A 27,597-nucleotide genomic window follows, 5' to 3' on the forward strand; every position below is an offset into this window, starting at 1 on the left:
TTTATATAGGTGCTAAACTCGGCAAGGGCAGTGGCTGGGTCTGGTGGACAAAAAGATGAATTTATCAGCAAGCTCTTTGATAGTATTTTGTATCCTTTTAGCAAATTCATTAGGTAAGAAAAATCAGAACCCAGAATCGGTATGCTCTTTATGGGTCACCTACTGTACTTACTGTCACAGTTCATCACTTACACCAGTGTGTCATGGGTCACATAGAAAACACTCTTTAAATTGAGGAAGCTTGTTCTAGTAAGGACGGGGAGACTGATAGTATCTTGTGTGAGGAAACCCTGGACATTTTAGTTTAAGGAAAGTGCATTGGGAGCTCTGATATTTTGTGGTTGCTAAAAAATGTTAATTTGGTCTTAAGATATATTAATAAACCTATGTACAGTGTGCAGCTAAGGGGCTTTGGTTCAACAAATCCTTGATGAGTACTTCCTTTGTGACGGGAAGAATGCAAAAGAACACAAACTCATTAAGATGTGATTTCCCCCTCAGCGTACAGTCTAGAAGGGGACAGACGTGTGAATAAATATGGTATGTTGCAACATGTGCACAAATGCAAGTGGGTACCAGGTATAGAAACAAACAGCTGGAAGCGATCATGAAGGTTAGTCTCTGCACTGATTGGAGACCTTGTCCGCACACGGCAACACCCGTGAACACACGCGCTCACATGCACATACCAGGCAGGACCCACCTCTACAAACGGACTGTTTGCTTGGTTCTCAGTGACCTTCTGTCTTTTCCCCGTCAGGGTGTTGATACAAGCTGGAGCTCTTTGTTGGAGTCTTCCAGAGCTCTCCCAGGGCGAGGTAGGGAAGGGAGCTTGTGCCAGCAGAAGTTGGGAAGCACAGAGATCATCTGCCTTCTTCTGACGCGGTATTGATGCAGGCTGAGGCCTCTGTTGTAATGTGCTGGGTAGGTTTCGGGGACTAGGTCAGGAGTCTAATGGAGAGCCTGGCCAGGTTATAATTTAAATCTAGAAGACTTAAAATAAAAGTCCTTTCCATTCTATCTCTCAATCAACAGTATTTCTTGACTGCCTACCCATGTGCCTTGCACTGTACTAGGTACTGTGAAAGATACCAAAGAAATTTAAGACATAATTTTTATAAGACTCTAGTCTTTAATAAGTAACGTTAGAGTTCATAACCAAGATTGAATAGGGAGAAGGTCACGTAAACTAGAAGGGAGAGTGTCTTTCTGGGGGTGATGTAACCTGAAGGAGAAGGGAGGGTGTTCCTGATTGGTTTAAAGGAAAAGTGTTCATTCCTGGGGGCACAGAGATGAAATTCTAGTCCTCTCCTCCTAGTTGCTTTAGCGGGTGGGGAGACAAATAAGCAGTTGTAGGGTGGGAGAAGTGTTTAGATTTCTGTCCAGCTTGCTTGTGGGAGTGCAGCGGTAATGATACCTGAGCCGAGTCTTGGAGGAGGAGGAGGAGGAGGAGGAGCGGAGGGCCGCGTTAGGCCTGGACGCTGGGAAAGTGCAGCGTGTTTGAGGAGTGTCATCTAAGTACGGCTGGAGTTCCAGGTGCATGCGGGTGGCACTGCTGAAAAGGAGGCGGTCAGGAGCCAGACAGGCCAGGGGACTCCCACGTGGGGGCGTTTGTATTTTAGCCTGAGGGCGTTGAGGAGACATCTGAGCTTTATTAGCCAACATGATAAGATTGGTATTTTGGAAAAATGGCTTTAAAAAAAGTACTTTTCCCCAATTATAAAATTAATGCTTTTGAAAATTTGGAAAATACAGAAAAGTATAAAAATGAAAATAAAAATGTCCCCATAATCCTATCACCACTAAGTAACTATTGTTAGCATTTTGGTGTGGAAAGAGCATTCTTCGTTATTAATTGTGTTGATGGAGATTCATTAAATGAGCTGGTATGGATGTTCAAAGTCGTTTAATACAAACGTGCAGCAGTGAGGAATCCGGGCCGTGGAAGTTTTCCAAGTTGACATAAGCTAGTTGCTGGAGACACCGTGTTAATTCCGGGTCTCCTGCACTCCTCCCTGTCTGATGTTCTTTCCACAGCAATACGCTGGGTCCGCGCCTGCGATCCACGCCAAACAGGACAGAGGACTAGATTTACTGCAGTCAGTAAAATAAAAATAATACTTAACTGACACATAGCCAAATCTTGGTAATAAAGGCATATCAAGATTATGTTTTTTAATTTCATTTTGAATAGAGATTATATAATGAGTCATTGGATTAATCTGTATTATCATGTAATTAAATCTCAGCTCTCCAAATGCTGCAGGATATAAATGTTTTGTGAAAGCCTATAATAAAAATAACCTGGTCCAATCTTCTGAAATGTGGCACTGACTTACTAAATTAAAGAGCTATAAAATAATGATTTGAAAAGTGATTTTAGAAAGTTTCTGTGTTCTTGTTAATATTCATAGAGTAGTGTGGAATACAAAATAACTTCTAGAAATATTTGTAAAGTAGATGAGAATAGATGAAGAATATTAGATTAGTGGCAAGCTGCATACTGGAAATTAAAAAGAAATTAATATGCTATTTATCAATACTTTAAAAAATTAACTTGAGACAAAGTTCAGGATTCTTTAACAACCATAATCCTCAATTTATAGCAAATTTATCCAGAAAAAAATTCAGTTGGTTAAATGATTATCTTAGAATTAATGCTCATATCTTTATTTTTCTTAAATGTTCCTTTTTCCTATCAGACTCTAAAATTTTATTTTTTTAGAAGTTATTTTTTACTTTTCCAGTAGTCACTGCCCTTAGAGAAGCTGTATAGAACAGTGGAAAGTACAGCTTGGACTTAGACCTGGGTTCAGACAGACCCGGGTTTTAAAAGCCAGCTTTTCCAACTACTAGGTATAATTTGGTTGTTTCTTTGTCTTTAAAGTGGGGCTGATGATTCCTATTTCACGTGGCGGCTCTAAGGAGTAGGAATATACAAAAGCACTTGGCACAGTTCCTGGCACATAGTAGGCAGGCAATAAATGGCAGCTGTTTTTACTGTTTCAGTGAAAGCCTGTTTTATAACATGCGCCATTAATCTGGAGTCCTCATCACTACACAAGCATAGAATTATTCCTTTTATGCTTGCCTTCTTTCTTTTTTTGTGTCTTAAAATATGTTTATGTTTTTCCCTGAGCTTACAAACCACTGTATTTTTTATCTTTTTATTTTATCCATTTCATAATTAGTATTTGTTATCCATTAGCATTAAGGAGTTCCTTAAATATGGTTTTGATATTGCTATTGTATTTAAACATTTTGAGAAATGACATAAATGGAAGCTGGAATGGAGTATTAGGTCTTTCTCCTTTTTTTTTTTTCCTGTTATTTTTTTCATGGTTGTAGACTGAAATAATCCTCCATTCAGTTTTTGGAATGTGGGTATAAATTTTTTTTAATCATTTGGTGATAAGGCAAAAATAAATGATTCATACATAAAAACTACTATAGGAATAAAGTTTTTATTATAATCAAATAGCTAAAAGCCTCTCTGTTTTTCCACTATTATTCCTAGGTTAATTTCATTTAATAAAGGAGCAAAGTAGATAAAGTAAAATTGTTATGATATCACACTGTATTCTCATAGTAAAAATATAAGCATGCACAGATTAAAATGTATGGTAAAAGCCTTATTTTTCACTTTGTATCAGGTGTCATCTGAAGACAGAAGCGCCCTGTGGGCTTTGGTCACGTTCTATGGGGGGGATTGCCAGCTGACCCTCAATAAGAAATGCACACATTTGATTGTTCCAGAACCAAAGGGGGTAAGCATTTCACGCACATTCTCCTTTTTATATGTCATTTGAGTATTTCCAGTAATCAAATGTCCTTTTTTGAGCTTCTTTTAAGTTAGGTATTAGATTCCATTTACAAAAGCTGATTATATCGGATTATATTATTTATATCCAGCTTCGTTTCACAAAAGATGTGAGATGATTATAAATTATATAATGAGCCAAATGTGTCTTCTAAATATAAATAAATTTGCCTTTATGTTGTGGGGAAAATAGGAAATTTTTTTAATCTCTAGAATTTCCTTTCAAATCTAGTACAACTTTGGTTCGTTTTTATTCATGAAAAAATGTATTTTTGGTCCCCTTCACAATTTTTTAAAAGACCTATACCAGGTATAATTATAAACATGCATTTGATGAGGTTTTTGACATATTTCCTTCTTAATAAACTAGAATATGTAGAAACTACATTTGTTCTGATTAAGCACAGGGCTTTTATCCCTAAGCACGGGTATGGCCGTATGGATTTTGGTTCCACAAGTCAGGTCTCTGGGTCAGCAGCATCTGCATCCCCTGGGGACTTGTTAGAAATGCAGTTGTCCAGCCCTTACCCAAGTTTGCTAAATCAGAACTTGGTGGGGGAGGAGAGGGGCCAACAGTCTGTGTTTGATCAAGCCCACGCTGGTAGGTGATATTCTGTGATGCATACTAAAATTTGAGAACCAATATTGTATGGAAAGCAAATTTTTCTCTCCCATGAACAATTTTTTAAAAATAATTTTTAGAATCAAGTTTAGTATGTTTATAGTAGAAAAGTCTTTTGACTAGTTAACTTTTTCCATATATCAGTCCTTCATATTTTTTTCATTTGCTTTCAATCTGAATCAGTACTACTATATTATTTCCTCTGAGTGCACTGAATCACAGATGTAGAAGACAGTGTGCAGCGTATGGCAAAGGCACTGAAGTAAGGTATAGAGCGAAGGCTGGCACAGACGTACAAACCTCACCCTACCAAGAGTATTCCATTTTATACAATCTTTGAAACTAATCAGAAGTGATCCACAAATGTGTGCTGTTCATTATGCTAGTCTCCTGACAAGAACATAGATTTTGGGCCGGTGAGTTTGGTTGTAACTTAGTAAGCCACACTATTCACCAAGAAACTGAAACTTTATCATGTGACTCTTAGATTTTGTTTATGTAAAAAAATTTATATTTTACATGACAATTTAAGTGATAAATAGTACCATTTGGTTACATTAGTTGGTTCTTTTTATATTAATATTGATTTGTAGCTAAAATCATTTGCTTTTACGTAACTAGTTTGATGGGAAAATGAAATCTTTATAACATTTTTTAACTGAGTGAATACTTCTAAAGAGTCAAAATTATAATTTAAGAGGCAATATATGAATAGAGTGGGTTTGTCAAAGCGGTTTTGAATTGTGATTTGACTTTTAGTTCTAGAGCCTTAAGAGTTATTTTTTCCCTCCTAAAATATTTTGTTGATAATCGTAACTCTTTGGGTTTTAGGATATACTATATTTTAAAGTATTTATTGACTTTAGACTTATTTTTTAAGTGTATAGCTAAAAAGAGAGTATTTAAAAAATTTTTATTTGAAGGAAAACCATATCTAAGCCCAAAGGTATATACATGCAAATACTTTAATTGGACTTTATTTATACCAACATAGAAGCACTTAAAAAAACCATTTCATTTGGCTGAAACATGCTTGTGAATAAGATAACAAATATGCTATGTTGTTATTTTTAGAAAAGGAAATACTCCATGTATTTTAAAAGTTGGTATTAAATAAGATATGTATATGTGCAGTATGCTTGTGTATATAGGGATTATCTTATCTAAGTCTATAATGGAATTATAATATTGTCTTATGTAATTTATTTATTTTTCATCCTTGATTTTATTTATAGACTGGAAAGGAAAGATATGTCTTTTTTGCTTTTCTAATTTTAATTTCCCTGATTTAAATGAACTAATTCAACATAGGGAAAAAGGAACATTTTATTTTTGCTTGATTTTTTTCTTCTTTTTGTTTTTAATTTATTTTTAAAAAATAGAGACAGGGTCTTGCTATGTTGCCCAGGCTGATCTTGAACTCTTGACCTCAAGTGATCCTTCTCAGCCTACCAAAATGCTAGGATTACAAGTATGAGCCACTGTGTCCAGCTAGAAACTACTATATAGTGCTTACTGCATTTCTCCTGCAATGGTAAATATTTGTTAAAATCAGGTTTTGTATTTGCCAATAATATAATAACAACAGGCAGCCATTAGTGAGCAGTTACTGATTGCCAGTGCAGTAATGCTCATAGCATGCTAGGAAGTCAGTCCTGCAGTCGCCAGGAAGAAACTGAAACACAGACACCTGCCTCCCCCTTTGGTGACAGTTACCCCTGTCTGTACATACTTTATTGTTTCTAAATAATTTTTAAGAAACCATAATGCCCACATGTAAAATAAAAAGAAAGGAATTGTTAATGAAAAGTATACAGGATTTTTGAATGTTCAAGCACAACTACTCTGAAGGACAATGAAGTAGTGAGATATTTATATATGTGTAACATACGTGTATATATGAGCTTATATGTTTATATATTAGTAGTATCATCATGAATATAACAGCTACCAAAAAAGACTGTCATGTGTCATAAAAACCTTAAGTGATATTGCCTTTAGTGATGTGATATTCCAGTAAAATCTAATTTTTAAAGATGAGTGACCAACTTTTAGGAATTTTTTGAATAAGATAGGAATAATTGTCTTTTGATTTTTTTTTTTTTTTTTTTTTTTGGTCCCTGCTTTCCTGAAAAATTAATGTATATGCCACCAGATAGCTTTTTTATCTTAATGTTTGGTGGTGCCTCATTGGAATGAGTTTGTGGGATACTTCCTCGGCCGCATAGCATCGTCTAGGTCATTTTAGGACTTAGCATTTCCCTAATCCCCATGCCCCACCAACTTTTGTGAAAAATAAAATAAGGCCCTCATAAATTTCCAAAACTCAGGAAGAGTGGTACCAACTCCTCTTTAGTATCACTGAGTTAGAATTTGTACCTAGTCCCTCTGCCATCTCTGTCTGGGGCGGTACTGCCGTGCTGCTGTCTGGTCACGATAGGCCAGGCAGCTTCCCGTGGCTCGGTGATTCCGCCTCAGCTGGCCTGTCCGCGTTCCTTCCCAGCTCACCCCCAAAGGCTGAGAGGCACCAGGCTGTCAAGTGAACTGAGGGAACCATGTGTTCTGGCATCGTCTATTTATAAAACAAAATGGTTTTAAGTTAATGTAAGGCCGGGCGCGGTGGCTCACGCCTGTAATCCTAGCACTCTGGGAGGCCGAGGTGGGTGGATCGCTCGAGGTCAGGAGTTCGAGACCAGCCTGAGCAAGAGTGAGAGCCCGTCTCTACTAAAAATAGAAAGAAAATTATCTGGCCAACTAAAATATATATAGAAAAAATTAGCCGGGCATGGTGGCGCATGCCTGTAGTCCCAGCTACTTGGGAGGCTGAGGCAGTAGGATCGCTTAAGCCCAGGAGTTTGAGGTTGCTGTGAGCTAGGCTGACGCCACGGCACTCACTCTAGCCCGGGCAACAAAGCAAGACTCTGTCTCAAAAAAAAAAAAAAAAAGGTTAATATAGATTATACTTGGCCATTATGTTCTTGATTCCTGATTATATCTGTGGCTTATATAACTAAATAACTGCAATATTTGAAATTAAATACCTTTAAAAATACTGAAGTTTGACCATTCCATCATATTACTGTATTCTATAATCAGACATAAACTTGTAAACCTTGTATGATGAATTTAAATATGTTTAAATTCACTCACTGTGTGAGTGCTAGAGACTAGCGGACTACACACAAAAATAACTGGCATTTTATTTTTAAGTACATTCATGTTTTTGCATTTTTTAATGAGTGCATAGAGAAAACTTGTGCAAATGGCATAGTGATACTACCTTTTATGTTCTCAGAAGTTTCAGTTTAAATTGATAAGAATGGAGGAATTTATAAATTTAAAACCAATAGAAACAAGATACGGTTATTAGTTCTTGGGGAGAGAGGGCTGGTTTGTAGCATTTGCAGATTTCCAAGTGGGATTTCCAACTACTTAAGCTGGGGAGGTGCACATGGCCAGCACTCCCACCCACCACTGGTACCCCCGACCCTCAGACTTTGCTGTTAGCTCCTGAGGTCCTTGGCACTTAGTAAGCTACAATGTTTTAGGATTCAAGGATTACAAGAATGTAGCTGATAAGGTGGCTCGGGCGAAGGTGTTTAAACATTGCGGTGCTCTCAACTCGTCTTTGCTTAAGCAGGAACTGTCTTTTAGTGACAGAAACTACTTATTTTGTGAAAAATGAGAGAGAATATCAGGAAAGGCAATTTACTGAAATGTTTCACTTAGATTTGCCGTAGGGAATAGTCAGGTCATTCCTGAAACATGAAATGCCAGCACTCTATACAAACTAGGAATTCAAGAGACTACCACAGTGGATCCCACTCTTACACATGAAGTCCTCTCTTTAATATCCAGAATTGTCAGTGACTCCTTGTCATGACAGTAGTTTTGTTTTCGGTATTTGTTAACAGAATTAAAAATCATTTTATTTCATATTTTAAGAAATACCGTTCTACTTTGGAAAAATAATATGTAAGCCATATTATGCATAGTAAATGTTATGCAGGCATACTGTACATTTGTATTAAATATTTGGTTTGTAAATATTTTTATGTATACCTAGGCTTCGTATTTTCCTAAAATAACTTAGAGGTTCTTGTTGGATGAGTAGTCCAGAAATTGAAACTCTCTAGTCTTTTATAGAAATTTATTGTCTGTATTTACTGTGGGGGGAATCTATATAACATTTTATACTTAAATATTTTAGAATGTGATTTTTAGGGTAGGAATAAAAAGTTTTACTATCAAGGGTGTAGGTAAATTGATATACTCCTACATAGCTGGTGGAAGTACAAAAAGGCTTTTTGAGAGGGAAGTACAGTTATAGATATGAAGCCTTAAATTTCTATTACTTTTAAAACCTGAACACCAAAACCTAGGAATGTATCATAAAATATAACTCCAGTTTCTCAGAGTAGCAAAACGCTAGAGACAATAAGTGGCCAACACTAGGGCACTGACTGAGTCCTGTGCGTCAGAGGAGCGTGCTGATGGCAGAGCTGCTGTGTGCCACTGAGTGTCTGACACCAGGAGCCGAGTGAGTCATACAGCCACGCGTCAGAGGAGCATGCTGACAGCAGAGCTGCTGCGTGCGGCTGTGAACAGGCTTGTGAGACTGCTGGGGAGATCTGAATAGGCCTGAGTGTGAGATGGAGCATGGTTAGTTTTACTGGGGATGATTATGGTAGTGGTTTAGAAAGTCTTTATTAATTAGAGATACATAAACAAAGTCAGGGAGGAGATAGATGAAGCAAGGTTTGTAAAAGGTTGCCAGTTGCTGAAGCTAGGTGGCGGGCAGGGAGTTTATTACAGTAGTCTGTAGTCTGGGCTGTCTTTGAAAGTGTACATTTAAAAATATTAAAAACAAATGTGCTGGCATAAAAGCATACATCTTGACATAGGAGGAAATTGTTCATCATATATTAAGTAAAAACACATTGTAAAGTATTTGTACACTGACAATATGTGTCCTTCCTTTATCTTTTTAGTGTATATACATATATATTTATAACACAAATATACTATGAAAATGTTAATTGTGGTCCTCTCTAGTCAGTGTGATTGTGATTATGTTCATTTTCCTTTGCTTAGCATTTTAAACATGGGTGTCTCCCATGACTAAATTTTACTTGTATTTTATAAAGGTTTAAAGAACATCCTCAAACACAATAGGTTGAATCACATAGCCTTGTGCAGAGCTCACTCTTTGCCAGGAGATACCTGCTGTAGGTTTCTGTGCTTCACCTTCTCCAGTCTGCTGCTGCTCGGGTCTGAAGACTGGAAGTGTCCTCTGCTAGCCTGCTCCTGCCCACGCCCTGTCCAGGGTGGTCCTTACCCAGCCATATACACTGCAGGTGCCACCCTGGGCCTCCATGATAGGACAGGAGTTGAATTTAGGGCCTCGGTTATGTGTTTGCTAGGGAATTGCTGTTATATGCTAGGCTTTTAGAAGCAGGTTGGGGAGACTATTAGTTAATGGAGCCAAATTTATACAGTTTACTCTTGTTTAAAATTTTCCGTTATTATTCCACTGTGCTTTGCCCATTCTACACCCTTTCCAGTAGAGGAGCCCTCTGCCTGTTAACACACCTTGCATTGGGCTCTGCTGTGCATGTCTTTTCCATCTTGCTGTATTTTCTGCTTTTCTTTCTAACTGTGCAAATTATTATCATTTGTGCCCCAGCCAAACCTCATCTTTCTGAGGCTTTCCCTGAGTCCTCCAGCTTACATTGGTGGGATCCTTTTCCAATCTGTTACCTCATCATTTAGCATTGGTTTTACATTGTAATCTCATTGCATATTTAATTTCTCTTTAGAACTAAATTGTGAACCTTGTTAGGTCAGAGCCTTGTTGTATCACCCCTTAGTGCAACTGAGCGTGTAGAATGAGCTCAGGAATACCAGATAATGAAGCATGCCTTCCTGTGGAAGCCAGCCACACTCCTGCTGCCCCGAAGGGGCTCTGCCACACAGCTACCTTGCTTAAGATAAGCCTGTTATGGAAAACCAGCTCTGTGAAAATTATCAATGAATAAAAACTTAGATTAGATGGCAATTATTTGCTTTATAATTTTCCGTAGGATTTCTAGCTCTACTCTCGCATTTTAAATATTTTAAAAATCTAATGTTAAACAAAGCCTTTTAAGACTCTTGCAGGCATGAGATCTTCCCGTGCTCCTTGATACATGGTTTTAACTTTTTGGCTCATGTCCTCCGTCTAAATGGTTAAACTTTTCATGTGTAGAAAATGGCAATAACAGTTGCTGAACTTTTCAACTGCATTCCTCACCTAAGGTTCTTTTTAAAATTTGTTAAAATTTACAGCAGTATTTTGTGTGTGTGTTTGTGCTTTACTCATAGGAGAAATACGAATGTGCTCTGAAGCGAACAAGTATTAAAATTGTGACTCCTGACTGGGTCCTGGACTGTGTATCTGAGAAAAGCAAAAAGGATGAAGCATTTTATCATCCTCGTCTGATTATTTATGAAGAGGAAGAAGAGGAGGAAGAGGAGGAAGAGGATGTAGAAAATGAGGAACAGGATTTCCACAATGAGGGCAGCACAGATGAAAAGTCGAGCCCTGCGAGCTCTCGGGAAGCGTCTCCTGCAGGGGACCAGCCGCGTTCGCCCAAGTCACACACCGAGAAATCTAAAGGGGAGCTGATGTTTGATGACTCTTCAGACTCTTCACCTGAAAAACAAGAGAGAAACTTAAACTGGACCCCAGCGGAAGTCCCGCAGGTAGCTGCGGCCAAGCGCAGGCTGCCTCAGGGGAAGGAGCCTGGGTTGATTAATTTATGTGCCAATGTCCCGCCGGTCCCAGGTAACATTTTGCCTCCTGATGTCCGGGGTAATTTAATGGCTTCTGGACAAAATCTCCAAAGTTCTGAAAGATCAGAAATGATAGCTGCCTGGAGTCCAGCTGTGCGGACGTTGAGAAACATTACTAACAATGCTGACATTCAGCAGATTAACCGACCGTCAAATGTAGCACACGTAAGTCACGCTTTAACGAACAAAACTTAAATATTGGATTTTAGAATTGGATTTCACAGTCTGTTTCAATATAGTTCATTGTTTCTACTTGTTCAGACTAAATACCGTATGAGCAGTATTTATTTGTGTGAGAACTTGTTTTACAGTCACAGATACATGTACATCAGTGCTGTAAATTCTGTTGAAAAAGAGGGGAACAGCAAGCGTTCAGGTTGGACACCTAACACAGATGAGTAGAACCAGGACACCAGTGATGGAGCACTGTCCCTTGAGGAAGGGGTGCCACCTCTGCTTAGTTTAAAATTAGCAACGGCAGCAAAGAGAAGAAAGACATTTACCAGCTGTTCCTAATTTGCTTATAGTGAACTTCATGGTAGTAAATAAATAACAAATTCATTCATTCATTGAAGAAACCTTGATTTCAGTTTATAGCTTATGACATGGAGCTTGACACAGAATGGATCTTAAAAGTTTTAAGTAGGTGTTTTTCTATTTAAGACAGAAAGAAGGTAGTTGAGGTGGCATATTGGCCACTGTTTGCATTTTTCTGAACACTGAAGATAAAATGGTAAGTAAGATAGTAAGTAGACAGATGTGAGCCAGAAGATTCTGATGGTGATAGGCATCTTGAAGAAAATAATAAGGGTCCTGCGGTAGCAGTTGGCAGGAAGGAGGCTGTTCAGGTGAGGTGGTCAGGGAGGCCTCACGAGGGAGTTGACTTAGATCGGGGCTGACTGACAAGGAGGCTGTGGGAAGAGCTGAGCAGAGTTGTGGGCAAAAGGAACAGCAGCTGCCAAGCCCCAAAGTGGATGCGAATTTGCTGTGTTCTAAACAAAGACAGTTAGTGAGACTTGAACTTAGCGAGGTGAGTGAGTGCTCATCTAAAAGGGCCTTGCTGTGTAGGGCCATAGTGAGGAGTATGGGCTTTCTTGGAAGGAAGCCACTGGGGAGCTTTGAGCACGCTGAGTTGAGATCCAAGAGGTGCTTTGTAATGAGTGGATTGTAGAGGGGCAAGAGTGAAGCAGAGACCCCTTAAGAGGTGGTTGGAGGCGGAGTTTGAGAGAGGAGTGAAAGGGAGGCCCCGGCTTCCTGGCTCTCATGAGCGAGTGAAGACGGTGGCATTTCAGAGATGAGGGGCACTGGAGGAGCTGCAGGCTTTAGGACCATCAGTTCCTTCTCAGAGGTATTGGGTTTGAGGTGTCTCATAAATCCCAGGGAAGACGTCTGGTAAGTAGTGGGATATATGTGTTCGGCTTCTTATTGAAGGGCTTGGCTAGAGCTACAGCCAGATGAAACGATGCCCATGGAAGCTGTGGGAATGGATGAGGATGTGTAGAGACACAGGGTGGGGTGGAAGGAGGGTCTGGGGCCAGGCTCAGAGGAACCCCAACATTGACAATAAGGGCTGGACTGGTGGTTCACCTTGTTCTGGACACCTTGATTTCATCTTTTTGTTTCTGAATAGCAGCTCAAAGTCCCAGCAAAGTGTCCGTAGAGTATAGGAACAGTCCGAGGCAGGATATGCAATATTCCACACATCCACCTTCAGTGGGGGACTTGATGTGTATCAAGTGAGGAAATCTGGGTATGGCCTGGTGTTAAGAATCATTGTTAATTTCATTGGTGTGATAATGGTAGTGGTTTTCAAAGTCCTTATTGGTTAAAAATGGCTTAAAAAATCTTCCTTCCTCTCTAGACTTAAGCAGTGACTATTGGTAGGTAGTACCTGGTTCTTGGGATGCTAGAAGGGGATGGCCCCCAGAGTAAGGTCGAAGCTAGCACATCTTTTAGGTCGTGGAAGGAAGAAAGTGAAGATGGTATAGGGCAAGGTGAGCAGAGATAGAAGATAATCAGGGATTTGAGGAGAATAGGACATTTTGAAATAGTTCATAGATTGGGAAGACAGTATTGCTGGACACAGGACCCAGTTTAGGTTGGCAGCCATAGCTTAGGATATTAGCAATGCTGGGGCTGGGGAAATGAAGTCCAGTGAGGACGGACAGTCCAGTGGTAACGGTCACACAAGCAGCAGGGAAGGAAAGGGTTTGATCAGAGCTTGGTGTATTTGAATTAGCAGTTTTGGAGGTGTGGTTTTGTGTGATGAAAGACGCAGTCCCGTAACTGATAGGCCACATTTTGCCCAGACACACTTTGGCCCAAATAATTTTTAAAAATTTGATTTATTTGACAAAATTACAAGATTCTCCATACAAATTAGATTTCTGGCTTAAGAGGTGGATGATCTGAAGAAATGCTGGGCTGATGTTCCTGAAGAGCTTCCTGCATAGCAACAGTCCTTTGGAGAGAGCAGCGGCTGGCCCTTTAGAGATGAGGTTTCTCAGGTGTGCTTCCTTGCCCATCACGCCACGTTACCTGCCTGGGCTCCGCAGATAAATGGGTTTGCGGCTGACCACGGGCCTAGGGCGTTGAAAGAGCGAGAAAAGGGCCACTGAGGTGAGGGGGTCGCGGAACTGCAGGCTCAGGGCTTATCCAGATGGGGGTCCGTGTAGTGTCGGAAGCAGCCAAGTTAGGGGGCAGATGGAATGCACAGAGTAGTTCCAGCACCGTCAGTGCTGAGGGTGCTGTCCCCCGGCCCTTTAGGTCAGCATCCAGAAAGGCCAGTGAGTGCTAAAGCCACATAGCAACGTCTCTGCGAGAGAGTAGCGAAGTCACGGCCAGAAAGCGGTACCGGAACGCCAGAGGACGGCACGCCACTCAGGAAGTGCGGGACATCGGGAATGATGGGCTAGAGGCACCATTTTTGACCTCAGAAATGAGAAGTGATACCCCGATAGATTTGTCCCATAACCAGTTGGAAACCTGAGGCATGGACTAAAGAGATCCATCTCCTAGGGCTGGTGTTAGAATTAAATGAAATGTGTAAAAGCTTCTAGTAGCTCCAGAAGTGTTACTGTCTTCCTTTCTTTAGTTGGGAAATTGTGGATGGAAGTCATCCATTAAAATAGGAATGTTCCTGCTCTTCATTTATTTGTAGTGTAGAGAACTGTTGATCAGTTACTGCTTGTTTCTATAGTCTATGTAGAAAATATTCTATACTTTTCAAATACAATGGATGTTGGTTTAAATACAAAGTTTCTTGAGTTTGTATTTGGATATATAGAGGAAATAATCTCGTTTGAAATGGAAGTAAGTGACTGAGATAGGCAGTCCAGGCACGTCTCTGCTTTTAAATTGTCCTGAGGAGGGGAACTTGGCGTGCTCAGCTGTGTGCTGTAGAGGTGGAAGGCTAGTGAGTGAGGGGGTTTGATCAGTAGTGAGAACAATTGCAAAGAGGTTTTCTGAGAGTCTTTCAGCAATGCAGGAGAGAACATAAGGACATTTACTGCTAGATGTGCAGAACGTGAGTTTTTGAAATGTTAGAAATATGAGACAGATTTAGTTTAACATTAAATTGTGATGGGGAGGGGGGTATAACCATCAAAATCCTGTTTAAATTGCAAATTTATGGTGGCTCAGAGCCATGTGGTGTGTATCATAATGCTTTCTATATGGTGGCATTCAGTAACTCAGTATTAATGTAATTTAAATGAGGATTATGACAGTTGTGATGGAAAAATTTAAACTTGACATTCATTTAAAGTGGTTGTTTGCAGTATAGCATAATTATGTAATCGAGCAATTAAGATTCTTTTTCTTACGTTCTTCAGGATTAACATATGTTTTCAGACAGAGGCAGATCAGAGGGTTGAAAAGTGATCTGATGAGGTGGCAGAGGGGCTAAGCAGCGTCCCGGGGGCTGGCCTTGTGGGTGCCCCTCCCTCGCTGGGCCTGCACTTCACGCCCTCTGCCCTGGCCTTGCAGGTGCAGAGGGCTCCAGGCCAGTGGCACCTTCGTTCCTGGCCAGGGCTCTCTTCCTGAATTTCCATCTGTTCTTCTCCCTCAGTGGACCAGAGTCAGCAGTGGACAGGACTCTCTTTAACCTTTTCTTCTGAAGCCCATAGCAGAAGCAGCTGTAAGCTGCCTCCTGTCCCACCCAGGCCTCCCTCCACACGCTCAGCTCACGGTCACCTTACGCAGACGGCAGGCCCAGCTGAGTCCTCTTGGCCAATCTGTGAGAAATAAGAGGGCTGAGAGCAACAGCCTCTGACTCCAGGTGTCCCCTCTTGTCCCTCCCCTGACATGTGCTCGCGTGTTTGTCTTGGTCCTTCGTCCCCTGCAGAGCGCCCTTTGGTTTAAGCAGCATGCGGAAACAACTGGCTCGACTCCCTGCGTTACGGCAGACAGCAGGCGTTGGTTTCCTCACTACCCATCAAATTCCACAGGTGGTTTACTTCTTAGGGTGAAAAAGTAGTAGGTGTACAAAATTTAAAAATTCAAATGATACCAAAGGACACAGAGTAAAAAATTGAACTCCCTCTCGAGAGGCAGCCAGTGCTTCTTAGCAGTTCCTTGGGTGGGCTCATGGCTGATCTGCTCATGGGCAGGCAGGTGCCCCCTGGCACCCCGCACTTCCCTGTGGACCGGGAGCGCACCACATGCTGTTCAGCTGCTTTGGTGCTGCGTGGTGGGGCTGACTTTCCCTCTACTGGATATTTGTGAATACTTTTAAGTATGGAGAAGAAATAGTTACCTTACTAAATTTGTTTAAAAAAACATTTTTCTGTTTAGAGCTCAACTGAGGTGTTTCTGAAATCTTGAATGTTCTTATAGAGATGTCTTATCTATAAGGTGATTTTGAAGACAAACATGCCCAAGTTTTTGAGTTTGACTTATTTTAATTGTAAACTCAATTATTTATCTAAAGCCTGTTACCCTTGCAGATCATATAACTTTGATTTGGAGTCTATTTAAGTGAAAGATACATGTTATTAATAGAATCATCTTTGAGATTTTGGTATAGTTCCAGAGCATGTTAAAATTGAATTTCTAGAGTTTTATTTAAATGATAAATATGCTTTTAAAAGGGTTAGTTGTATGGATTGAGTTGTGGTAAAATCTGTTTGTACTGATTTTTGTTATTTGAGCATGTTGAGTATAATTCATTATATACATGTTTCTTGTGTTCTATTCGGTGCTATGTAGGATATAACAAAAATGACTTGCAATTAGATACTCTGCTTGGGGGGCATCTCCTGGTCACTGTCCCTTCCCCTCCTACCGCTCGGCATACACAGAACTCTCAGCTTACTCCCTGTCACGTGAAGCAGAATGAACTAGAAGGGAAAGAGTCTGGCCTCAATGATTTTCTGTAGTTTGGCATATTTTTGTCCCATTTGAAGAACTTAGTCGTTTTTGAGGAAGCATAATTTACCAGGTATAATAATGATTTTTTAGTTGGGGGAATGTTTACCACTTAAACTTGTGGTTGTCTGGCCTGTCCCTCCTTGGTGTAGCACGCCAGTGCCCAGACAGGTTGGCAGTGCAGGGAGGGGCTCCTGGAGCCGAAGCTTGGTCCCGCTGCCTTAATCTGGAAGGTGACCCCCTGAGGACCTCCCTGTATTGGACTCTGGGCCACGAGGCAGGAGGAAATGGGAAGTGGCAGCTGCGGAGCAGATGTGGGGTGAGGCTGAGGCTAGCCGCCAGGTGCCTTCGCCACCTTCATTCCCTAGAGCATTTCTGGCCGGGACAAGGTCTGTGGGACAAGGTCTGTGGCGTGATGGGAGGGAGATGGGCCATAGAGACACTGTAGGTGCAGCATGCGGAGCCCCTGGGCACAAACTCCAGAAGTAAACAGGACAGAATGCTCCCCTGCTCTGAAACGCAGCGCGTGAGTCTGGTGTTTGCTCGCGTCACTCACTAGCTTATTCCATTTTACTTGTTTCAAATTTGGTGGTCTCAAAATATGAATTTTTTTACCTTGTTGAAATTGATGAGACAAAGTAAATACGAAAGAAAAATGTAGTATTGTTTTTGAAGTTTTCAATCATTTGACACGTCTGTTTAGTTGAATATTAAACATGTAGGATATTATTCTCTTGATTAAGAGACTGTTAGTACATTTCAGGAACTATTGAGTGTGACTCCACCTAACTTTTGTTTTCTAGATATTACAGTCCCTTTCAGCACCTACAAAAAATTTAGAACAGCAGGTGAATCACAGCCAGCAGGGACATGCAAATGCCAATGCAGTGCTGTTTAGCCAAGTGAAAGTGACTCCAGAGACAAACATGCTACAGCAGCAGCAGCAGACCCAGCAGCAGCAGCAGCACCCAGTTCTGCACCTTCAGCCCCAGCAGATAATGCAGCTCCAGCAGCAGCAGCAGGTTTCCCAGCAGCCCTACCCCCAGCCACAGGCGCACCAGTTTCCACAGCAGCAGCAACAGCAGCAAGTCCATCAGCATCAGTTTTCACAGCAACAGCTACAGTTTCCACAGCAACAGTTGCATCCTCAACAGCAGCTGCATCGCCCTCAGCAGCAGCTCCAGCCGTTTCAGCAACAGCATGCCCTGCAGCAGCAGCTACATCAGCTGCAGCAGCACCAACTGCAACAGCAGCAGCTCGCACAGCTTCAGCAGCACAACCTGCTACAGCAGCAGCAGCAGCAGCAGCAGCTACAGCAGCAGCAGCTACAGCAACAGCAGCTACAGCGCATACACCAGCAGCAGCAGCAGCAGCAAATGCAAAATCAGTCAGCACAACACTTGAGTCAAACATCCCAGGCACTACAGCATCAGGTCCCACCTCAGCAGCCCCCACCCCAGCCCCCGCAGCAGCCGCCGCCGCCACAGCAGCAGCAGCAGCAGCTTTTTGGACATGATCCAGCAGTGGAGAGTTCGTAATGGGGTTTTTTTTCTCTCTCTCCTAAAAGTCTTGCACTTACATAAATGCTTTGAGAGTATTTGAGGGTGCGGGGTAAGGATTCGTATCAAAATAATTATTACAGAATGGAGAATGTGAGTCTCATACCTAACAAAGAATATAGTTGTAATGGAACCATGGTCCTTTCTTTTGTACTCTGGGACATCATATACTGAAGTGTGAATGTTACTGTTCCATGGAGCATCTAGGCTGCCACAGGACCGACCCAGAGTAGTTAATGGTCAGGCATAATTATGTTTTACTTTTTAATGTTCATTTAATATAGACAAAGTGATAGATTTGTAACAGTATTCCAGATGTACTCGAATTACTGACAGAAACATGGTCAAGACTGATTAATAAGTTCAAATTGAACTTGGCAAAATGGCACTTTTTGTGTAAGCATATTTGTAAGATTTTAATTTTCTTTTTCTTGTATAATTCTATTGTAGTTCCAGAAGAAGGCTTCTTACTGGGATGTGTGTTTGCAATTGCGGATTATCCGGAGCAGATGTCTGATAAACAGCTGCTGGCCACCTGGAAAAGGGTGAGGTGTTGCCTGGAAGGAGTTAAACTTTGTATCTGAAGATGTTCCTTTCTGAACATAGACTTAACTGTGTTCGTTTGACTGCACTTACTGAGATATGTCTGCTTGTGTTCTGAACGTGTTGTGGGCATTTTTATTATTAACGTTCTCTGTGACCTTAGCTAATCATTTATCCGGGCTTCTGTTTTCTCAGCTGTCAGGTGAAAATGTTGGACTTTGTCATTCTTAAGATTCTTTCAGCTCTGAGATTCTCAGGGGTGCTAATAATTTATATATAAAAATAATTAGGAGTGGAGAAATAAGATCAGGTTTTTGATAACCTAGGATAGCAGCCTAGGTTATCAACTTGTGTGTGTCTTGGTCATTTCTGTTTCCCCAAAGGCATGTACTAGAAAATCCTAAATCTCTAGCTTAAAAGGGGCCTCAAAGTCTTCTAGCCCAGTTGTGGAACTGTCCATTCATTGATTTATTATTTTGCGTGGTGGCCCTTTAAAGAAAAGAAAAAGTAAATACTTTCTCTTGTAATGCCATAAATTCAAACTGGGTAAAAAGTTAAAAAAAAAAAAAAATCCGAGTTTGAGTAAGCCTAAAGTACATCTTGAATGTGCTTCACTGTAAGCATTCCTGGTGTTTAAATCTCTGCCGTGTATGTGCCCAGCAAGCTGCAAGACTCGGGAAGTGTGCCGAGTAAACAGACTGAGCACCCCGTAGAGCAGCAGGGGAAACGTAGGCCCCCACACAGGGATGGGAGGCGGTGTGGTAGGTGCTAGCGTGGAGTGAGGCCCAGGGTGTTGGGAGAGCCTGAGGAAGGACCTTCACCTATCAGGCTGCGAGGGTGTTATGAAGTCTGGAAGAGGTGCTTGCTGAACTGAGTCTTAAAGCATAAGCAGGAGTGAGAATGAGGGGAGGATTTTCCAGCTGGTCCACCGTGGGCTAAGGCATGAGGGTGCAGGGACTGCTGCGGAGAGAGCAAAGGGCATGCTCCTCCGTGGGCTCTGTGAGGCTGGGGGGCGAGAGGCAAGGCTGGCCTGTCTTCCAGGACCTGTTTTATATGCTGTGCTGTGGAGTTTGCGTCTGTCTTCTCTACTCTGCAAAGCATGTGGAAAAGGGGCAGGGGAAGAGGTCAAGCTGCACACTAGCAAAGTGGCGAATTGGAGAGTGACCAGGAAGATGACCGTGGCTGCCCGGTTGACAGAGGCTGGTGCTCCGACCAGGGCAAGTAAGGCGGGGGCAGTCCTCAGAGTGACAGCAGCAAGACTTAAGAGAAAGTCAGAGGTGTGAGCAGGTAACATTTAGAAACTATCCTAAGAAGTAGAACAAAACTAAGAGATACGAAAGATAGTGGAGAAAAGTATTTTTTTTTTTTTTTTTTTTTAAGTTCAAGGATTAGCCCAAGAGGGCCAACATTAAATAATAGGAGTTTGGGAGCAGAGAAAATGAAGGCAAGAAAATTATTAAAGAAATTACGTTACAACCGAAGGAATGAAAAGAATGACAGTAAGGCACCTGTGAAAGTTCAGACTGAGAGAACTTCTCTCTCAGAAAAAACAGCTCAACAGAGGGGAAGACGTTGAAAGATCAGGAATCAGGACAGTGTCAGGCATCTCAAATGCAGCATGCGGGAGCTAGAGGACAGGTGAGCAGTTTCTTCAAAATTTTGAGGGAAAATAATTTCTAACCTAGAATAATATATGCAGCCTGTCAATCACAAGACTGTGGAATAAAGATATTTTCATACTTCCAGGGTCAAAAATTTATCTCCTTTGTATTCGTCCTTAGGAAGCTGCTATCCCAGCAGAGAGGTAGTCACGGCAGCCAAGGAACGGGGACTCTGGCACAGACGGGGAGGGGAACCCCGACAGGGGTGAAAGTGGGCCTAGGAGGAACCAGGCGTGGTACCAGGAGACAGAGTCCAGGGGGAACAAGTGAAAAACAGAAGATGCTGATAGATTAAGAAGAGACATAGCCAGTCGACCCTTGAGCAGTATGGGGATTAGGGACGCCAACCCCCACGAGGTTGGAAATCCATGTATAACTTTTCACTCCCCAAAAACTTTACTACTAATAGGCTACTGTTGACTGGGAGCCTTACCAGTGACGTGAACTGTCAGTGACACATTTTATATGTTATTATTATATACTGTATTTTCATAATAACTAGAGAAAATGCTATTAAAATCACAAGGAAGAGAAAATATAGTTACTGTTCATTAAGTGGGAGTAGATCATCATAAAGGTCTTCATCCTCGTCTTCATGTTGCATAGGCTGAGGAAGAGGAGGGGTTGGTCTCGCTTTCTCAGGGTTGGCAGAGGTGAAATAAACTTGAAATCCGTATTCAAGGGTTAACTGTACTACATCAGTTTTCTATTGCTCCGTAACAAAGTACTCCAAAACTTAATGACTTGAAAGAACAAACATTTATTTATTTCACAGTTTCGTCATGGGTCAGAAAGTGCAGTGGCTCAGTAAGGTGACTGTGATTCAGGCTGTCTCATGAGGTTGCATTCAGGATGTCAGCTGGGGCTGCAGGAGCCACTTCTAGGACAGCCCCTGACGTGTCCGTGGGCTGGAGGCCTTAGTTCCTCACCACGTGGGGCTCTCTGTGGGCTACTTGACTGTCCACAGCACAGCAGCTGTCTGCCTTCCTCAGAGTGAGTGGCCCAGGACAGAGAGCGGGAAGAGCCACAGTGTTACTGCGCCCTCGTGACGGCGTCACGGGAGTCTGCCTATGTCAGTCCCGCCATGCCGTGTCAGTTAGAAGTCAGTCACTAAGTCCAGTCCATGCTCAAGGCTGGGGAATGAAGCACCACCTCCTAGTGGGAGGAGTTTAGAATAATTTGTGGACATATTTTAAAACCATGTGCACATTTCTTTAAAGACTTCAGGCATGAAATGGTGAAAGGTACATGGAACTAAGAAAAAGGCAGATTGGGGTGGAGAGCAGGATAAGGCAGTCACTGACACCAGGGGAAACAAACATTTCCACAAGAAAGGAACTTTGATCTCGGGAGCTTTATTAAACCATGTGGCTGAACTACGTTGTATTAAATACTCAAGACTGATCCAAACAAGAATCATGGTACAAGCAAGTCAGGAAGGCTGGAGTGTGTGTGTGATCAGGGAAAGGGTGGCCCGCATAGGAGGAGGTCAGTGGATAGAACAAGAAAATGGAAAACAAAAAACTAGCAGCATAGAATATGCTAGTTAGAATGTGTTAACTATCAGAAGAAACAGCTTAAAGAGCTGAACGTAATTGCTTCGAGGGAATGGAAGGCAGGGATGGGAGAGGGAGCTGCTGTTTTGTCATGGGCCTCATTAAATATGTTCGTGAATAGTTACAGTAAAAATAAATATTAAATTTTCAAAAGTAGTAAATGAAACAGAATAGGGTTTTGGGGGCAGGTCTTTTTAAGTTTGTATTTTAATATATGGTAAAATTCCCCCCTTTTTAGGGTACAGTATTTTGAATTTGACAAATGCCATGTCCAATGTAAACACCACCACAGGATGCAGAACGGTTCATTCACTCCCCAAAACTGAATCTATTTTTAAAAATAAATTTTTTGTGTTTACTAATTTCATTCTGATTTGCTTTTTAGTTTTCCTTTTAGAATAGTGGGTTTTGAGGGGGGCAGATCTGCACCCATTGGGACATTTCACAGCATCTGAAGCCATTTTTAGTTGTAACAACGACCGACAAGTGCTGCTGGTGGCACGTGGTGGGTAGGAGTCCGGGAAGCTGCCACACGTCCCACCACACCCAGGACGGCCCTGCCGTACAGAATTGACCGGTCTAAAATGTCAGTGGTGTTGAGGTGGAGAAACCCTGCTTTAGGAGTACATTCCATTGTTCTTCTCTTTCTCCCTGGAAATTCAGATTAAATAAGCGTTGGAGTTCATTTTCATTTGATAATGCTGGGTAGAAAAGTTTATAAATATAACTTATATATCTTTTATTCTTTGGGGAAACATACTATATGGTAAATATATGATGGGTCCTTTTACTAGCTATCTCATGAGAAGGTATAATTCTCCTCTGTTCTCCTGAGTGATCAGTTGGGTCTTGTGTGTCCAGATAATCCAGGTGCACGGTGGCGCTGTGGACCCCACGCTCACGAGCCGATGCACACACCTCCTCTGCGAGAGTCAGGTCAGCAGCGTGTATGCCCAGGTGAGGAGAATAGCCCCGCTGTGCCAGGCAGCAAAGCCTGTCCCTTTGTATGTGCAGTCTTAAGGTCCTGGTGGTAATTATTTTGGGGAAGGACTTTTTTCTATCTCTTAAAATAAGAAAGTGGCTGCTTACTACCATCGTTTCTTTGGTGGGATAGATGCCTTTGTGGACGCCGTTGTCTTTGAGCGGATGGAGGAGGGAGGGTTTCCCAGGTAGTTAGTGTTAAGCAAGGGTAGACACTCCTCCGGTCGTCGTCCTGGCTGCAGTGCGTGCGCGGGGCTGGGACGGGATGGGTGCCCTTGCGCAGCCAGGCGCGGGGACGGCAGACTGCTGCGGCTCAGGCTTTCTCCTCAGTCCCGCCTCCTTTGACCCCCTGGAGTTTCATTTCTTTTCATTAAAATATTCTTTTTTGTAGATAGATTGATGTTAAATGTATATGTGACAAGTGACCTCCAAGAAACCGCTCTTAAAGAATGTAGCCATTGACTGGATCTGCTTTTCAACGGCAAATGTAGAAATACTTGTGAGGCGTTCCCTGTGCTGCTTTTTAGGTGGATGGTTCTATTTTTTATAACTTGTCTAGGTGGGCCCTCTGTGTTCTTACGGGGGACTTTCAGCTTTGATGATTATAAATGTTATTCATGGTTAAAGTTATTTTTAAGGTTGTTATAAAATTTGTTGCTTTTATCCCCCATTGCAGGCTCCTGTTCTTAGATAGATAGTAAATTTTTACACCACACTGTTGTAGTTTGTTACCTTAGTAAATCCAGTGCTAAGTGTCATGACATTATTTTATTTATGGGGCTTCCAATAAAGATAGCATTGTAATCACATAACCTTACGATTTTGTGTTTAATTCTGCAGCAAAAAAATAAAACCAACAAACGTATAATTTTATGTTTGATAGGCAATAAGAGAAAGAAAGAGATGCGTCACGGCACACTGGTTAAACACAGTCTTGAAGAAGAAGAAAATGGTGCCGCCGCACCGAGCCCTGCACTTCCCGGTGGCATTCCCACCAGGAGGAAAGCCGTGTTCACAGCATGTAAGGCAGGATCCTTCTATTTTGATTCATTTTTTATTATCCTTCTTCTCTGGCAAATAACCATGTACTGACTTTCTGGCTCAGGTGTTGGCTTCTGAGTCAGTGTTCTTCTGTGCGCTTTGGCCCAGTTTCTAAGTGCCTGCCCGTTAAGAAATATCTTATTTTCTTTTATTCCCATATAACAATCACAGTTTTCTGCACATAGTAGATATTTAATGGGTTTTACAATCTTTGACACTATTTGAAATCTAAAAATAAAGGCCACCAAAGGCCACCGTTGGGCAGAACTTGATCAACAGTTGTGTGTTCTCCCACTCAAGTGATCTCAAAGTTGGGATCAGTAAGGAGAAGAAAGAACTGATTCATATGTATGTGATTCATAAAATAACTTCGTTAAAATTACCTGAGCAATGTTATGTTAAACAAAAAAGGTTTTCCTGTATTTGTCACCTCAGGTTTACTCTTTTTATTCCTCCCTATGAAGGCTACGTGTGTACCACGTTTACTGTTAACACAATTCTGGTCTTGGCAAGTTTAGGAGTGCTATTACCAAATGTGTCCCATAATGCCAAAGAAATAATGACAAAAATATATATTTCTGTAAAACAACTAAGCGGTAGAAAAATAGTACTTGAGTCTGATAGGGTTTTTTTTCACCTTATTTGCTCTTTTTTTCCCCTAGATTATTTCTGTGACTGGATTTGTTGATAGTGACAGAGATGACCTAAAGCTAATGGCTTATTTGGCAGGTGCCAAGTATACGGGTTATCTATGCCGCAGCAACACAGTCCTCATCTGTAAAGAGTAAGCAAATTTTTGAAACCATTTTTAATCTTAAATTGACACACAATATTAGTGGCTATTTCTACAATCCCGTGTTTCTTAATATATAATAGTTTTGTGGTGTAAAGTTGATTGTGGAAATCAAAATCTGTTAAAAGAATGGCAGTGATATTCAGCGTGATGTTGACAGAAATACCTGTAAGACATTTGAATTAATGAAATTTGAATTAATGACATTAGGTAACAGGAGCGAGGTAAAAGCAGGACTGGTAGGTGGTCTTCTGATCTTCTAATCCTCGAAGCCTTGAGGTGCACGCTTCATTACCACCTGGCTTCGCTGGGGTATGCGTGCCACTCCGGTCATGAGAAATGTTTTTATTGCTTTTGTTGAAAATAAATATAAATTCAGGCAGCAGACAAGTCTAACATTTAATAAATATGTTTTCTCCCCCCGCCCCCCAAAAAGACCAGCTGGTTTAAAGTACGAGAAAGCCAAGGAGTGGAGGATACCCTGTGTGAATGCCCAGTGGCTCGGCGACGTGCTCCTGGGAAACTTCGAGGCACTGAGGCAGATTCAGTATAGCCGTTACACCGCCTTCAATCTGCAGGACCCCTTTGCCCCCACACAGCATTTAGTTTTAAATCTTCTAGGTAGGTGAAATTTTACATGCTGTAAGTTTTATTTAAATAAAATTCTTAGAAGTGGTCTACCACCTTCTATTTATGCTCACCACCAGGCGTGGCTGTAGCTCTCCAGGTTTTGATTCATTTCCTATTTCCTTTCTACACTTTTTCTTCCTTCTCCCCACTCCGCCCAGGGTTTTTGTTGGTTTGGTATTTTTGTTTGCTTTTAATAGAGTCCTAGAGATGGAAGGAGCCCTTGAAAGACTTTTTTTTAGTCTGGTCTCTCAAGCCAGTTATCTTTTGTGAAAAATGCCCCCTACCCTGTGGAACAGTCCCTGCTTCCTAGAATTGATGTCTGTCTTCTAGTCACTGCAGTGCTTTGACTGACTTGCTTTTGCGTCTTGGATGTTGTCATGCCTCGTGTGGTCAGCAGGTGGACGTCTGCTGCACTCCGCCTTCTAGTAGACACAGCTCCTTGACGGAGCACCGTCCCCATTGTAGATGCTGCAACGCTGAGGTTTAATTAAGCATGGCCCTGTGTCCACTGTTCCCCACAGGGTAGGCATGCTGGTCCCTTTGGCCAGTGCTTGCTTGGCGTGGTCCTTCCTGTCGACTGCCTCTTGACACAGTCCTCTAGAAACGTCCAACCAGACAACACGCAGTAGGACGGTGAATACCATTGGTTTAGAAACAGTGTTTGCTGCTGATTTTCTTAGTGCTGCTTCATGTAGACGATGCGCAGTAAACTGAAGCATCAAGAGCGTTGTCAGGAGTCTGGCCTGCCACTCCCACCTTGCCCTGGAAAACGTTTTTGTAAACTTAGGTATAGGACTTACATTCGTCCCTATTCAATGTTGGCAGCTAAGCTATAGATGTGTCTAGAATTATCAGCCTCAGAGAAGGCTTTCAGAAAAAGGCTTTTCTATTTAAATGATGGATTGTGACAAAATAACTTACTTCTCTCTTTAGATGCCTGGAGAGCTCCATTAAAAGTGTCAGCAGAGCTGTTGGTGGTATGTCAAATTAATCATTTTACTTTGGATGTTACTATGCCATTAAAATATAGTAGGGATGTAAATTAAAAATTCTTTCAGTAATTTGTCAACATGGTAACAAATGAAGACTGTGTCTTCTCACTTGTCATCAGATGTTTATCTAAGGTCTATTGATGATATCATATCATCTCTCCGTTGATATGATTGTCAGTTGTTCACGTATATACATAGCATTATTTGCTTCAAAGAGCTGTTTAATACACGATTGCTGAAAGAATTGAAGAGCAGTAAAATCATAAGGTGACGTCTTGTTTTTCAGGGCATAGAAAGGCAGGAACTTTGAGAACCATTAGAAGATCCATAACCCACTTGAGGCCCAGATTGGATAAAACAGGCCCAGATCTTGTTGTGGTGAGGGGTGTTTTCTTGGTGCCCCTGGGGTGGGGGTCGTAGCACGTTGGTTAGGTCTCTGGTGGGACACTTTGCAGGACTGGCCGTTCCGGGGGTTGAGTCCATTGGTGGGCAGTTACGAGACAAGTAGGGGCTGTCTTTTCAGCAAGGTGCTGTCCAGTTCTCGTATGGGAAGTCTGATGAGTGGAACGTCAGTTTGTTCTTCAGCAGTGATACCTGCTAAGTTACGGGCAGGACCATTTCAATAATTCTTCACCTAAGACTCTCTGCTGTGACTTGTCACTGACTACATTGGTGCTGCGAGAATAGCTGGTCAGTAGTGCTTTCGCGTAAAGGCTTAGGTGTATGTTTATGTTATTATATGTATTAATCCATATTTTTTAAAATGGACTTCCATGTCACGTGCCCAGCAATTTGTCACCACGTTGCTGCCATATACAGAGAAGTTTAGGGTTTGTGCCATGGAACAGCTAGCTGAGGAGAATATTCTAGTCAGGGTTACCAGCTGACACGTAAGCCTGTGTGCTGAGTACGGATCCACTGACTCATTTTCCAAATCTAATCTGGAAGCTGCCGGTGATTGTCCTGAGTCTTTGAGGAAGCCCATATGTATAGGGCAGTGTCTTGTTTCCTTAATCCTAATGATAATGTGACTGTGTTATGTATTGTTTTCCTAGTTTAAGCTAATAATTATGATTTTAATAAAACATGACCAGCTCTGACACAGAAGCAAAAGCAGATATTCTCTGTGAGTTCTATCTTTTAGAACCAATGGATTGTTGCTTGATTGGGTTGTCATCCTTACAGACTCCTGCTCCAG

At 41.7% G+C, this 27,597-nt stretch overlaps 1 protein-coding gene across 2 annotated transcripts in view; it reads left to right on the forward strand.

Annotated features, from left to right (window-relative positions):
- Positions 1-27,597, forward strand: part of PAXIP1 (PAX interacting protein 1) — a 55,923-nt gene that overhangs the window by 15,727 nt on the left and 12,599 nt on the right. The window contains exons 1-10 of one of the 2 annotated variants that reach the window (XM_045564621.1): positions 814-924; positions 3,654-3,767; positions 10,806-11,441; positions 17,447-18,173; positions 18,653-18,747; positions 22,824-22,919; positions 23,827-23,964; positions 24,647-24,768; positions 25,214-25,398; positions 26,341-26,384. In XM_045564621.1, the coding sequence (XP_045420577.1) occupies positions 892-924; positions 3,654-3,767; positions 10,806-11,441; positions 17,447-18,173; positions 18,653-18,747; positions 22,824-22,919; positions 23,827-23,964; positions 24,647-24,768; positions 25,214-25,398; positions 26,341-26,384 (2,190 nt within the window). In that variant the 5' untranslated portion in view covers positions 814-891. Of the gene's footprint in view, positions 1-813; positions 925-3,653; positions 3,768-10,805; positions 11,442-17,446; positions 18,174-18,652; positions 18,748-22,823; positions 22,920-23,826; positions 23,965-24,646; positions 24,769-25,213; positions 25,399-26,340; positions 26,385-27,597 lie in introns of those variants that run through there. The other variant, XM_045564619.1, reaches the window with a different exon arrangement.

Source organism: Lemur catta, chromosome 11 (assembly GCF_020740605.2).
Source record: "Lemur catta isolate mLemCat1 chromosome 11, mLemCat1.pri, whole genome shotgun sequence".
Lineage (NCBI taxonomy): Eukaryota > Metazoa > Chordata > Mammalia > Primates > Lemuridae > Lemur > Lemur catta.